General features: G+C 39.0%; 1 protein-coding gene across 7 annotated transcripts in view; it reads right to left on the bottom strand.

Moving 5' to 3' along the window:
* LOC149210986 (coatomer subunit beta'-2-like) overlaps positions 1–7,377 on the bottom strand; it is a 31,133-nt gene extending 23,756 nt beyond the window's left edge. For 4 of the 7 annotated variants that reach the window (XR_016252978.1, XR_016252979.1, XR_016252980.1 and 1 more), the window contains exons 1-11: positions 7,148–7,375; positions 6,759–6,779; positions 5,807–5,868; positions 5,354–5,408; positions 3,205–3,241; positions 2,781–3,106; positions 2,404–2,535; positions 2,145–2,293; positions 840–908; positions 236–386; positions 56–121 (exon numbers count right to left, since the gene is read on the bottom strand). Coding sequence is in view for 3 of the 7 variants with exons in the window: in XM_089396841.1 (XP_089252967.1) it covers positions 56–121; positions 236–386; positions 840–908; positions 2,145–2,293; positions 2,404–2,535; positions 2,781–3,106; positions 3,205–3,241; positions 5,354–5,408; positions 5,807–5,868; positions 6,759–6,779; positions 7,148–7,150 (1,071 nt within the window). In the remaining 4 variants the exon portion in view is untranslated. Of the gene's footprint in view, positions 1–55; positions 122–235; positions 387–839; positions 909–2,144; positions 2,294–2,403; positions 2,536–2,780; positions 3,107–3,204; positions 3,242–5,353; positions 5,409–5,806; positions 5,869–6,758; positions 6,780–7,147 lie in introns of all 7 variants that reach the window. The other 3 variants (XM_089396843.1, XM_089396842.1, XR_016252981.1) reach the window with 2 other exon arrangements.
* Positions 7,378–15,985: the final 8,608 nt, after the last annotated feature.

The raw sequence follows: 15,985 nt of genomic DNA, 5'->3' as shown, positions 1-15,985 counted from the left end.
CTAATTCTAGTCCTGGAACCAACGAAAGCAATTTTACTTAATCAGAGGTTCTTACCTGTGGATATAGATCACAGCTTCCCAATTCCTTCACACCTAAAGAGAATCTCTCCCCATCTGTCACCTGTTAGATACAATATAAGCATCCATAATATATTTTCAAAATTTCAAGTTTATAACCAAACTTTGTAACTAGATTGCCAATATTGCAGAGCATTCTAAAAATTATATTTCTGACCTCAATGTCTGCTCCAACCGCCTTAATGTTCGCAGTCTGTATTTCATTGTGCTTTGCCCAAATAATTTTCCCACTGCTGTCCATGCTAGCAACTGGCTCTTCTCGACCAATCTTGATCATAATTGTACCTTCATCATATCCAATAGCAACCCTACCAATAGCAAGGTCGTAATACTGCTTAAAGAAAGTGTCAAAAGTAGACTCGATTACAGTTACAATAAGTCAACGTAGACAGAAGGAAGAAATAAGCATCCCAGGAACCCTAAGCACCTAGCAGATCAATGAGCCAGACCTCATGATCCCACTTACCGTTACTTACATGACTGTTCGAGGATGTGAAAATAGGACATTAAAGTGTACCCAAAATCAAAGTACATGTACAAAAAAATAATAACAGACAGTTGCTACCCATGGATTTTATTATTATTAAAGTATTTGCTAATGTTTGTTTTAAATATCTGAAAAGATGATCCAGTTTAGTCCAATTGCTTCTGGTCAAAGGTGGTCCTGTAATAGCTTCCCAAAAAGACTTACACAGGCAATGTAGTTTATTTGGTAGTAAAAAACATAAAATCATCTGGCTTCATCAAATATATTGTACCACCGATTTGAGCTTTTCAAATAGCCAATGGCCCAGACTCGTTCCAGCCCATAGTTCAGAGTATTCTCCAGCCTGCAAAAGAATACTTCTCACATTAGCCATTTGGTCTATAGGACTTTGAGAAAGGCAAGGAATTACCTTGATTGCTTTAGAATTTAATTTATATGCTCAAATGCTTTAAGAAAAACATTCCTAAATCACTACAATTTTGATGAGTTTTGAATTTAAGCAATCAGTTGTGCAAGACCTACGAAACTCACATAAGCAATTACTCACTGATGTGACAGGTCAGTTTGAAGATAAACAAAAACAAATCAAACACATTCCGCTTTAGGAAATGATGACGACCAGAACTGCATGCATGTATTCCTTATTACACATAATTTCAAATACACTTGGCACTAAGAGAATGGTTGATATGTGGTTAAGAAATTTAATTTGATGATGGTGATGATGGTTAATGTCCATTGAGACCAAATTTGGCCTAATGGACCAAATAAAAGGTAAGCAATTACTTGGTTTGCTTTAGAATTTTATTTATGTGCTTGAAAAGCTTTAAGAGAAGCATTCCTAAATCACTGCAATTTTGATGAGTTAAAGGGTTAGGAAGGTTGTATTTTGAAATTGTGCCCTAATGTGGGTGTATGTAGGACATTCTAGAGTATTTTTCATCTTCAACCCTCTTAGTATCACAAAGATGACAAATTCACAATGTTTTAGGAATTGTCCAAAGCCCTGTTTCACGATGGAGTTCATGAACACAAGTTCCAACTAAAACCAATGCAGTTATTCCATGCAGCATAACTTTCTCCCATCCAGATATTTCCTGATCTAATGTGGGTGTACACAGTACATGCTAAGAAAGTGTTTTTCATCTTGAACCCTCTTAGAATCACAAAGATAACAAATTCGCAATATTTTAGGAATTTTCCAAAGCCCTGTTTCACTATGGAGTTTGTGAATACAAGTTCCAACTAAAACCAATGCAGTTATTCCATGCAGCATAAGCTTTTTCCGATCCAAATAAATCCAGTTCTATATATTTAAAATTCCCCTTAAAACCATTGCTTTCCGTCTCTTACAAACAAGAAAATGCTAAATTAGTCTGTACAATATCCCAAAATTAAACTGAACAATGAAACAATTTGCAAACCATTATGGTCCGTATAGAAGAATCACTTGCCTGTATGAGACCAAGAAGGTTAAGAATGGGTCACCACTAGTGCTAGGAGAGTGAATGCCATTAACTGTTATCTATCAGGTTCATAAGTTTATAACCTATGTATAAAACAATCCAACTAAACTTGCCTGTATGTAGTTGCATGCCAAATACGAACAGTACCATCTTCCGAACCAGTGATGATGATAGGAAGTTCAGGGTGAAAACATACTGCAGATACATTATGTGTGTGTCCTTCCAGAGTCTGTACGCAACTTTTTGTCTGGTAGTCCCAAACCTGATGACAGCACACCAAGAAATTGAAAGGTAGGTCAAATTTTTTAATGATCAAGACAAGTACTAGGGGTAAATCAATTACATCTCTAGAGAATCTATATGCTTGAGCACCTTTGCTGTGTGATCATCTGAACCAGTAATAAGATATGGTCTGTCACCTCCTGTGAAGTAATCAACACAGTTTACACCCTTTAAGTGGGCATCAAGAGTAAAATTTGGTTCTTGTGAGCCAAGATTCCAGATCTGATTGATGCATTCAGGTTAAAATAAATCAGTATGAAACAAATTATACAAGGCTTTAACATTTTAGGGTATCTAAATTCTAATTTCAACTATCTAATCTAAATTCTAATTTCAACTATCTAAGAGAAGTAACAAATTTGAGTGTTCACCATGAGGAAAAAAGAGGAGATTCCTAGGTGGATAATTTATGCCAGAGTAAAGGTTATCTATAAACTTGGGATTTACCAAAGAGCACTGCCTCCCACCTTTATAGTACGGTCTAGCGAGGCACTTGCAAATGTATTTGTATCCTTGGGATTAAACGCAACTTGCATCACATAGTGTGAATGACCTTCAAATATTTGAGTACATTGCCAACCTTTATCCCAGTCCCAAAGCTTGATTAGCATGTCATCAGATGATGACAGCACATATGGTAGAGTTGGATGAACACTCACACACCTGATATAATCAGTATGTGCTTCAAATACTTTCACCTTATCCATGGTGTTATAATTGTAAACACGGATAATCATGTCATCTGCACCAGCTACAACCCATTGTTTGCGTGCTATGAACTTGGCAGACCGCACTGCAAATAAGCACTAGCATTAGATATGTGCTTCACAGACAACTCATATATTCTGCTATGCCAATATGATGTATAGAACATGCTTCTACTGTGCGTACCTGGAAGTTCCGTGACTTCAAAAGACTTTGCCAAAGTCTGCCATAAATAAGATTCAGCTTAAATTAGGTTTATACAGAGAACTCAATTTCTGAAGGAAGTGATTGTAAATATAATTCTGTCACGCTAAAAGAAATACATTACCAAGATATTGATAGATAACAAGAATAAACCATGATAAATATAGCATAGGTAGGCATCCATGTAATCTCAGAGAAGCATTGTTATCTCATTCTTTTCAAGTCACAAAATCAAAATATAATATTAATCTTAAACTTTTCAACTATGTCTACATATGTCTATTCCTCTATAGTAATTTGAATCTGCCAAATCCAGCAATTCTGCGTTGCTGGGTAGTCTTTAAGCAATCTTTTGGTTCTTTCATTAGGAAGAACATGCACGACAAGACCAGCATAAGCCTTACTTCCGCTTTCCGATATATGATGAAGAATGGTTAGTGTATATATTATGCTGGTTAAGTTTGACAGGCAGGTAAATGTGCACTGACAAGATGGACTTTGTGAAGGCCTGTATGGAGGTGGAGCTAGGAAAAAAAAGGTACTGTGCAGTTGTCTTCTAATAATGAGTTAACCTCTGCTGCTATTCTTTACATAAAACTTCAAATTTATAAACTTTTCATAGGTATTTTGAAAGGCATCTTCAACAAATTATAACTTAAATTGAAAACTCAAAGCATTCCAAAATTAATTATTTTCTGACGGGTCTCTAATTGAGGACTGCCCACTTTAAAGAATGTATCTCTACGAAGATCAACTCTTACACAAAACTAGAAGTTGGATTTGGTAATAAACCAGTAAACCAGAAGGTGAAAGTATGAGTTCAATAGAAAAATACTCGGAAAAAAAACTTATCAATAAAAGACTTGAATATAAAATCAAATCCATGACAAACCCTCTTGATAGACATCAAAATGAATATAAAAGCATGTAAAATTAGACACGCAAATGTGAAAATTTAAATATATTATTTAAACTCCTGGAAAATAGTCTGAATCTGTAACAGTGTTTTAAATCCGGCCAAACCAGAACCAGAAGCAGATGGTCAGACCTCCAGAGAAATTGAGCTGGCCGTCAAACCAATTCAAAGACTGGTTACATATTAAACTGGCCATCTGAATGAACCAAACCATTTACTGCAAAATAAAAATATTATTCTCAGATGGAATAAGGCAAATATTACTGAGGCTCTTGATGGCATGTCCCATGTTTCATCACAAGACTCAATCACACTCTTCACCAGCTAAAATGATCAACTCGGGAGTGATTAATTAGCATCAAAATATATTCATGATATTTCAGAAACACAGGATACATACACTAAATTCCTAAGCTACATAAATGTCATTATCAAAATAGACAGCATCCAGCATTATTGAGAAAAATGGTTCTTAGATAACCATGCTACAATTGAACTTTATATTTATAGTTGCTATATATGGACATGCACTGCTAATGTGAATGGTCCAATAACATAAAGGTTGAGACCTAAATCACAGTTGTACTTTGCTAGTTGTTCTAGATCAAAATGTGAGGCTTCAATTTCTCAGAGCTACAAGCTTCATCTCAGGCAGCATATTAAACACGAGCAAATGACAGACTAAAATCACATCCAATTCCAGATTCCAAACTACAATACAAACGACAAACACATCCACCATCTCAGATGAGATTAGCAAAGTTGCACCATAACAGAAAATTATCAAAGCCTTTATTTTCTCCCTAAAAAGGTTTCTTTAATAGAACTAAATATACATTTGATGCACTTAATATCTGAGGCAAATCAGAATGCAATCTTTTAAGCACCACGAAGTATTGTCGTTGTTTCACTTTCAAAGGTTGCTAGCTTCCTTAAGCTGTGACTGTAGGGCATCTGTTTTGACGCAGTGCAAAACATAGCGTAAATCTGACTTCAACGACATTGATAGGGCAATGAAAAAAAACAAAAATACTTTACCTCAAGCATTGGTTAACAAATAGAACAGATAAGTTTCAAATTCAAGCTCATCTAAGCAATGAATAAAACACTAGAATGCAGAGATGACAGGTGCTATGTAGAAACCATATTGCACATGTGGGATTAGTGCACCCTAATTTGCATCGAAGCTTAAAGTAACATGGCAATTATCATCACCTGTGTCTGGTAATTCCATATACAAACGCTGCCAGAATAAAGACTTGCAAGCATCCTGCATTGGCAAAAACAAAGGGCAGTGATCGTTACATAAGAGAGCGATAAATTGCAACCAAATACGAATGTTTACAGCCCTTTTAAAGCAACTTGAACAGATTCTAGAAAGACTGGTCCAAATTGTGCCAAAAAGAAAATGTTGATTGTAGGCTTAGGTACTGGTTGTATCTGCTAGATCTATATCATGAATATTAAATTAAAAACGTTCCAAACTTGGGGCAACCAAAGCAAGCTTCTTTGCTTTTGAAACAAAGCAAACATACACACACACACACACACTTTACTGGCTGAACATGCTAATGAGTAAGCCACATCTAATTAAATTGAGTATGCATAAAGCCTACCACAGACCTCTAGCGTTTGACAAATACAATAGAAAAGAGAGAACAGAATTACCATGGCTCCGTAGGATGAAGATCTACAGACTTTACACGTTCAGACCTTTGGGCAAGTTTCCTCTGGCATGAATAGAGACAAACACGCATTTGTTAGCACCATGTTGCAAGGAAATAAAATGCAGACAGATTCTCTCATATAGACAAAATAACATACTTTTAAGTTCTCTGATGGGACAGCATTGTGTACTCAACAACATAGACCTATTCTTGATATGAACAATCTATTTTCTAATCAAAGAGGACTATTTGTACTCATTAGCACAAAGCCACTGAGAAACAAGGAGGGAGCTACAGTGAAGTCAAGGGCTCTGGATGACTTAAAGCCTGAACTGAGAAATCTCCAATGCGGGTGCATTGGTCGATTGGCTTTGGGCTTATATTCTGCACATGCATTGTGCCTTGCAAAGGAGAACTAAAGGAATTTTACCATTCAGCCAACACCCCCCCCCAACCAACCCTCTTTCGAGTAACTTCATTGAATTCTTTAGGGAGGCTAATTTGGGGAGTTCTTGGGTCATCAGAACCACTATGAGGAAAAGGGTACACAGCTAGACCCTGATGATAAAAAATACATGAGTTGCCAGTGTGGACTTCCCAGGCCACAGTGAGAACATGGGTGTCTAATAAACATGAAATTACATTGAAGCCCCTAACTTCACTAGCTCAAAATATACATTCTCATTGAACTTGTGACCTGATTTAACATTGCTACATACTAGATCTTAAATTGAACTGACTGAAACAGTATGACAAACAAGCCCCCGATGTTTAATGATTCAGAAAAATAAACTTAGCTAAATCAAGCTCTCTGGCCTAATAACCATGCTTTATGGATACTGTGGTATATATAATAGTTTTTAAGGGATAATTCCACGAGGTTGGTGATACTCCAAGACAGTAACCAAAATATTTGATAAAACGAAAAGAAGAAAAGAAGACGAGGAAAATACCTTGATTTCAAGTCGGAGAGGCTGCAGACCATGGCCAGAAAATCAAAATTCATAAAAATGGATCAGTAAGGATTTAAGGAAAAACGAAAAAAAAATCTCTGAATCAATATAATTTGCAAAAGACCATTGCATTGGATCTTTAAATTCTTCAAATCAAGCATACTATCATGTGAACAATGGATCCCTGTATACAAAGCATACTTTTTACAGGATTTTTTAAACATAGACAGACTGGAAAATAAGTAATTTTCCATTGATCTCTATATTTTAAACTTCACAGAATCAAATTTGGAAAACTTGGGGTTCTTGGGTGTCTGGATCTGGGAAATCAGTTTATTTTATAAACAACAAATGCACTGTAAATTCAAAGAGTTTTACGAATTCCCCACCATGGCGTCAAAGTGTGAGACTGTGGATCCTTCTGTAACGTTAAAACCCCCGCTAAATCACATAAAACTTGCGGAATCTGATAGATCTGAGCCAAACAGAAACAATAACGAGAGCCCGTTCGCAGCTCAGAATTTCACCGATGTGGTTGAAATTTAGCACTCGCGATGGCGGAAAATGCCACGAATGCAAATGCAATAGAATTCGAAGAAAGAGTAAAGAACAAAGAAATACTGACGTTTGGGGTGTTATATATAGCTGGAGAAAATTATGGGAGGGTTTCATACTCTCTTAATAAGTTGGTCACATGGCGGGAGCTTAAATTGCGGCAGGTCATGTGAGAAGTGAAAGGGAGTCTTAACGTGGAAGAAATTCCAAGATAGGGTTAAGGTAAAGACGAATCTTAACGTTGAAGAAATTTAAAGATAGGGTTATGTTTGTGGAAGGTCACGTGGGAAGGGTAGTTTTGCTATGACGGAAAATTTAAATTATAAGATATTAAGAAAAACTTAAACTAGTGGGGAGATGTTGTTAGTAACCTTGAAAGATATTGAGAAAAACCTATGGAGGTTCGATTTTTAATTTAAATTTTTTAATAATAGGAAAACTGATAGATGCGCTGGATGTTATTAGTGAGATTTGAGACTCGTGTTATAAAGGATTTTAGTTTTGAGTGATTTGGTGACGATTTTTTTTTTTTTTTTCTATATGATTTTAAGTTTTTGAAAAAAATTAAATTTGATACAGAGGTTTTTTAATTTTTTATGTTTTTTTCTCGAAGTGTGAATTTAAGTTTTTTTTAAATATTGATAAATAATGTTTTTTATTTTTATTTTTTTTAGAGTTTTGTGATCTATATTGTTCTTTTAGATTAATTATGTCATTAGTTGTTAGTTACGTTTTGAAGATGCATCTTCTTTCATAAATAAATGTTAGGAAAATAAAATTAATAAAAAATATTAAGTTGTGACCAATAACTAATGATGTGATTAATTTTAAAGATATTCTTTAAAATTGATATATGATTGTTAAAAAATAATAATTTAAGTGATTTGGTGAACAATTCATTTCCCTTAGTATGTGAGTTTAAGTCTAGTTGATGGTGTTGGACCCACCAACAAAGGGGATCTCCCCTATATGAAGTCCCAACTAGACCTCGCACCATTTGGTGTAGGAGTCCCATCTGGTACGATGGCCAGGTTACCATTATCTTAGAGATTTGCCTTAGCTCTTGTTGTTCAGCACATGAGAGTGTTATGTTTGTAACTCCAAGAAAGTGAGGTGAGTATGCCTGGTGAGTGCATAATGTAACTTTGTGTTCGGATTCTCTTACTGTAAGGGATAGAGTAAAAGTGAGCCTTTATATGAGAGGTAATAGTACCACCTAGGTAGAGACACGCGTGAAAACAACAAGAGTGTGTCCAGCATCCAGCAGAGTAGTCCACAGCGGATGCAGTAGTTGTTAAAACCAAAGTGCAGGGAAAACACGTACATCGTCCAATGGAGTAATCCACACGAGGGTGACGGTCGTTATAACCAAGGAAAACAATAATGGTTTGTCTAATGTCCTGCAAGTAGTCCACACGGACGATATAGTAGTGATAAACAATACAACACATCTTCAACAATATCAGTATTAAAATAATTGAAGTAGTTCAACTATCCTAATACAGGTTAAGCAAACATGCATTACAAACGTTTAAAAAATAGTCTTACAAACGGATACAAAACATGCGTGAAAATGTGTTGGCCTGAGACAAGCTTATGAATTAAGCAAAAAATCCAAGACACATATGTACACCATACATCACTAGCCCCAGTAGTGGGACATTGGAGTCACTCCTCGCTCCTCAAATAACATACTACAGACTCTCAAGGTTATGTGGGAGGAGCCAAGGTGAAAATTCCTTTGCTCATACAATGAGGAGGTATATATAGCCAAGGGGGATACTTGACCCTTGTGAGCCTTATACTTCCCTCATGACTGTTTGACTTCCTATGACTTTTCGACTTACATGACTCTTAAACTTCATATGTGCATTTCTTGGACTTTCACATTACATTACATTTTATTACAAGAAGTATGGCCCATAGTAGTGATGTGTCCGAGAAAACTCATGACACAACTCAACATGAAACTGTTGACATGTACTCGCTGACTATGGTGTCTATGTCGAGTTGTTATGTTGCCGAGTGATGGGTGTACTCTCGGTGTATCATGTCTTCACCTCCACATGGAAAAGTGTGTGGGGTCTTCGATGATCTTGATCTTGGCTTAATGGTGCACGTGTATGTGTCCCTTTCACTTGTTGCTCAATATGCTTCGTACATTCCTTCAACTGCGAGCAAGTATTCTAGCATGCGCTCCTTCTTCATCCCGTTTATTGTCGCTTTTAAAGGCACCCGTGGGACAAGTGCTTCGGGAGACATAGAAAGCTTCCCAAAGACAGCCTCTGGGTTGATTATAGACCAGTGCATAGGACATCTTAGATGAAGGAGTGGATGGAAGATTATCAAGAGAGGCTTTCAGTTGCACTCCAATTGTCACGTAGTTTAAAAATATAATAAAAGGGGGGCTTGGTTCAACCGGCCTTCATGAAGGTAAACTCAAGCCAATACATGGGTCCAAATGTTCAGGGGGTAAATCGGGCCAACCTCAAAGAGAAATGCCTAGTTCTAGTGGTCGATACACAACAATTGGTAGCTTAGTATTGACGTTGCAGTAAAGTGAAGAGGAGGAAAGGGAGGAGGGAAATCGGTGCGTGGGGCTAATTGCAATGCAAAATCCTAATCCAGGATGCTCCAACATAGATATGGAAGAGGGAGGAGATGAAAGAGCGATAGGAGTGGAGCGCTAGTCAGGGTTTCAGACCATATACTCATGGGCACATTTGTATCCAAAAGCTCAAGCAAATATGTGCATATTATAGGTAATTAAGTAAATATGTAGTTAACACAGGTATTGTTGCTACTTGGTAACAAATATACAATCGTGAACAAGGGAAAAACAGACAGCTTCATCACACTATTTTAGAGGAGAAAAACACATATGGAATGAGATTACAGAGGGGAAAACATATTGTGCATTGATCTGCTTGGAATCACCAGGAGTTTCATTAACCAGTCCATTACATTCAGCATGCGTCGCTCTCATCCCTCGTGAACAGGCAATTAGAACCAAAATGGAACCCAAGAACTAGGACCATTGCAAGTGCAGAATTCCAGAACCTCTATTAAGTGTTTATCCCCCTTATTTATACCAAGAGGGGGGGCTTTGAATCAAAGTTTACAAACTATTTCAGCCCAAGGCCAGCTGTCAAATTGACTAGCTGTCTAGGCCTGCGATAACTCTGCTGCCCAAAGATGATAACAATCAGGATTTGATTCCTTTCTTGGAAATATGGAAATTTCAGAAATAATAAGAAAAGGAAAACTAGATGATGATGAAGGAAGATGTCCTTTTGTTGTTCTTGTGAAGGCCCTTAATCAAGCCACGTCTCTGCATTGATGTGCCTTTGTTGTTGCTCGGTTGTTTTCTGTCGCTTTCACCTTAACTGTGTAAATCGCTCGTTCTCCAAAGCGGGGAGTGGGTTGACTGTGAGTTGCTTGTTACTGACTAGAAGTGGAGAATGTCTTGGCAGTCCTTCATTGTGTATCTTAGTGGAGCCCCATGCTAAGCCATTAATCTTCCTGAGTCCCCATAGCTTCATTTACTCTCCGAAGACGTGCAGAGAAACAGTCGAATTCATTTCTAAGGCCACTATTGTCCTGGGTTTCTTGTTGAGGAGGTTTCCACAGGGTTAGCCCATATTGCTCTCTAACTGCTCTGTGCCTTCATTTAATACCTTAGCTACCGACCCATATGCCAAAAAATACCCTCGTCGTCCTACTCAGTGAAAGCAAAATAGACATTTTAATGTTTGTTGATCTGGGTCGTTGGTTCGGGTCAATTCAATCTCGTCATTGATCTGGGCTTGTTGGTATTGCAATCGCAACATAGGGGCGGGCTTTTTACCATATTCCATAATGTTTTGTCGAGGGTTGGACCCGAAACTGTAACAAACTGTAATATATAAAATATCACATCCATCGAAATCACAAGTCAGAAGAGAGATGACGGGACTTATGCGATATCACAATCGGCGAGGAGAGACAATACTTTGTGATATCGGAGGAGGAGGGATTTATGATTTGTGGGATCTCCTATTGTGATATCGCAATCAGCGGGGGGAGATAGAACTTTATTACGATAAGCAGGAAACTTTGCGATATGCGATATCACAATCGCAAAAGAAAAGGGAGACGGGCGGATATGTATCACAAAAAAAAGGGAAACTCTGATTGCAATTTGCGATGTGATCCCAGACCTCTGATATGCTCTTCTCCTTCATTTCAAAGGCAACAGAACCCCTAAATTTCAATAGGCCATACCTTCTTATCCATAAGTCCATTTCCGGACTTCCATATACCGTTGGAAAGCTCGTTTTGAGCACTATGCAATGGAGAGGGTTTGATTTAGCTTTGGGTGATTCTGCAGCTTGGAAGATGACTACAAACATCACTACTCTTTGCACTTTGGGCGATTGAAAACACAATTTGCAGTGAGTGACAACATCATTCGTCGTCGCGCCATGTTTCATCAATATACTTGTTCCTGCAATCACTCATGAAAAGACGACATCAAATCCAAAAATCTCCTATTCTAGCATGATGCATTGTTTTCCGTTTCAGGTCCAGGTGACCTGGAGAGGCAAAAAGACAATGAAACTATGCAAAGCTCAGCTCAGGCCGGGATGAGGGGTTCCGAAGTACTATTGGGAAAAACTATGCAGAGGTGACTGGGAGGCAAAATTGTGCAATTAGGGTCAGCAGTGTCAGCTTCTAGGTGAAACCCAGCTCGGCAAAATCTACACAATTCCTAAAAGGAAGACAATGCAGGGTGTCCGGGGAACTTCTTGACAGTTCTGCGTAATTTCTCAAGGGAGACAGAGTGGGGCAGCAAGAGGCACTAACAAGACAATCTGCGAAATTTTCCAGAGCAAGGCATGATCAAGCTTCAGGAAGTTGTTGGTCACAACTACGCATTTCTAAGAGACAGTGCGAGACAAACATCTAGAGGACTGCCGGGGAAAATCTGTGCATTTTTTGGGTTTAATGCGGGACAAGCAGCCCGGGGGACTGCTGGGAAAATCTGCACATTTTTTAGAGACAGTGCAAGACAGGCAACCCGAGGATTGCCAACCAGTTCTCACATTTCCTGGGCATAGTGCAAGACAGGCAACCTAGGGGGCTGTGAGGAAAATCTGCACATTTCTTGGAGGCATATCCGAGTAGGCCAGTAGGATTCATATGGGCATATTTGCGCAATTCTTGGGAACAGTGCAAAGCGGGACTATAGATGACCAGTTGGGTTGCTCTGCGCATTTCTGAGAAACAGTGCAGTCCCAAGTCAGAGTGCAGAGCAAATTTCCAGTAGACCATAGGGAGGTTTGATAGCTGATATTGCGGGAAGCGCAGATTGGATCGGGCTTGGAGGCAACTTTTGCGTTGTTATGGAAGACAAACAACATGCTCACTTCCAGGATTGTGCAGTGCAGCTGCCTGGGGGCAGCCTCGAGCACTGTGCATTTTTTGGGCAAGAGTAGGGGTCAATAAGATCAGGGCCTTGTTGGGTTTGTCCGGTTGATAGAGTTCCAAGAAAAATGGCTAAGTGTGAGAGTAAGTGAACTTGTGTAAACGTGACATTATGATCATACACTTAGCATATTTTGACGACAAGACAACACAGACCAACAAGACAAACATGTGCTCAGTGAGACTATCTTAAAGCTAAGAGCGACAAGTGCGACACTTGAGATAGACCTTCGAACGATTGTGACAACACTTGTGTGACTGTGCTTACAACTTTGTGTGTGAGTGCGACCGATGTTCATAGAGCGAAGACAACTCATGCACACAAAGACAAACCTTCAAAATCGCCAGAACAAGATCACAAGCATGACAAAGAAATCTATATGCCAAAAGACGACCACTGGTGCAACAAGCGAAAGGGAGCAAGACCATACTTACCCTCTAGGGTTATTCACTCGATGGGGTTTGCATGCGGTCCCGATCTTTTATCATAATGTAATTCTGGTCTTTCTCCTCAACTCGTTGAGAGTGATCTAGCATGTCATATTTCCTTGTGGTCATTGAGAGATAGATCTGCACAGTTTCAACGGGCAGTGATTGCTACTGGGACGAGGCCTAGGGAGGCACATCTGCACAATTTCTGAATGCAAGACTGATTGGACAGCTAGGACAATACTGCGCAGTTTTGGGATGCAAGACATTGTTATGGGATGGGGTCTGGAAGGACAATTCTACGCAATTTTCCTGAGCAAGGTTGTCAGACTACTCTACGCATTTATGGATAGAAATGTTGGATGCCTGCCTACTCTATGCATTTCTAGAGAGCAGTGTTGGCTGGGCAGCTGAGAGACAACACTGCGCAAATTTTGAAGACAACAAGTTATGTCTGAGGGAAGGACACTGGAGGAGACCACTGCACAGTTTTGGATGCCAAGGGAGGTTGGGGCTCATGTGCATTGCGCAGTTCTAGTAGAAAACAAAAAAAAAGTTTGAGGGTTGCATAAGCAAAGTGTGCAGTTCCAGAAAGCTGGATGAGGCTAGGTTGCTCACGAAACTAACTAAGTGTGATATCAACGAAATTGATGTAAACAGTGATAGAACTTGACTATGATCACACACAGGAACACTTAGTGATACAACAGACCATCTAGAACATATAAAACATACTTTGCTTGATGCAACGACCTTCGTGATAAGAGTGCATGAAGTTAGTGCGAAACATGTCTATGTAATGAGAATAATTCATACACACAAAGCTTTCCCCTTGCACCAGAACAAACTTCCCTTTGCATGACAAATCGTAATCCCCATGCCCAAAGATGACACATGATGCATAAAGATGGGAACGTGGAAAACTCTTAAGATCAAGGAGGGGGCTTGAGATCATCAACTTACCAATAAGTGACAAAGGAACGATCGATCACAGGATCCACGATAGGCTCTGAAATTTGGATGCAGGCCAAAATTTTGGAGGGTGCTGCAGCCGTTACAACACTTAGCTGTTACAACACTTGGCGACACACTTGTTGAATACCAGCTTCTTTGTTTCGGTTCATTTCATCATAGGGCCTTGGTCTTTCAAGGAGTATTAACTCGTTATGTAGATTCCTACGGCTTCCCCACTTACCCCATGTACAAACATGGTTCACATTGTACTAACTCAGTGAAACACAACAAAAGTTTCAGCTAGATCATAGTGTTTCAAAATCAGGAAGGGTAGTTTGGCTTATGAGCTTAAGATTTTGGGAGTATAAGTTTTAATCTCTAGTGTTGCTTCACTGCCAGTAGGTCTGGACAGTACCCCGGCGGAGTCACGCAAGAACACAAGCATTGCTCCACTGCCAAGGAGCCTAGTCAGTAACCTGGTGGAGTTGCCTACTTCACCTATCTGCACAAGAAGCCTTCCTCTTCTTTCACCTTTGTAATTTTTGAAAGAGGACTGTGCATAGGCACTTATTTATTTTTGGGTGGGAGAGGGATCCCGGCTTATTGAGAGCAGAAGAGGTTGTTCCTTCAGAGAAGCATGTAAGACCTCTGATTTAGGTTTTCTCATTTAGATTTTTCCCCTTCTCTCTTTCTACTAGTTGGATAAGCTTGAACACACAGAGCAGAAGACTGAGTACAAGCATGGGGTTTCCCTGTTTGGACAGAGGTTCATGGTTTGACCAGAGCTTCCCTTACAGACAGATCATATTTTCCGTCAAGCCTTCATCGGCCAAAGGTTACAACTGAACACAGAGAAGACGGACACAGGACTAGCCAAGCGATGCAGTGTCACAAGACTCTTTGAACTTTAGCTACATATTTATTCAAAAGCTAGAACCCAGTACAGGCACAACACTTATTCGTGTAGTGCAATCAAACGGAAAACTCAACACGAAAGGAAAAACAAGAAAGATGAGAGGAAAGGTGTACACAACAAGCAAACAAAACTAAAACACAAGAAATCAAAGCGATCAAGGCAAACAGGATGTACAACTAGAATAAGAAAACCATGATGTATCGTGAGTGCAAAATGAGTTCAAGGAAAGGAAAACTAAGATGCAACTAATCCTACTCCTATTCTAACCACTAAACAGTTGGGGTTACGTGAAATAAAATTTCCAGCAAAGCCACCATAGTCGCTCCCGACCTGCACCCACAAAGATACAAACAATTAAAACAAACAAAAAGTTGTGTGCAACAGAAAATACAAAAACTTGAAAAACTTGTACACAGAAAGGAAGGTCTTGCCTGTGGGTAGAAAAATGTGTCACGACCACCCCATGCACTTGCTTACCTCTATGATGGATATCGTTATTCAACAAACCTCAGAAGTGTCTTGCGAGTGTGTCAGTATCTGCACCGAGCTTCTTAGTAAGAGTGAGGAAGGATTGAAGCTTATTACCTGCAACATAGCTTGACATGTAAGATTGTTCCAACCATTCACCGATTGGGTCGTGGAATTCATAATGGTTGTTAGGACAGCTTCGTGATTTGTGAAAGGGTGAATTTGTTATTTGACAGATGGGATCATGATGGGAATCTTGAAGGAAAAATATGTCGAAGCATTCTCAACAGTCATGCCAAGATAGTGAGGACCTGCCATAACCATCAGCGCAAAACGAAGTGCCTCATCTGCTTGATGGAAATCTGAAGAGAGAGATGTCAAACAATGGAGATTAGAGAGTGGGAAGCAACTACCATTGGATGTGTTGTTGGTAAAATGA

Source organism: Pinus tabuliformis, chromosome 1_2, assembly GCF_031772625.1.
Source record: "Pinus tabuliformis cultivar Carrire ecotype Pingquan chromosome 1_2, CPIR1, whole genome shotgun sequence".
NCBI classification, from domain to species: domain Eukaryota; kingdom Viridiplantae; phylum Streptophyta; class Pinopsida; order Pinales; family Pinaceae; genus Pinus; species Pinus tabuliformis.
Note: the sequence above shows the minus strand (reverse complement) of the source record. Positions and strands in the feature narration are given on the sequence as shown.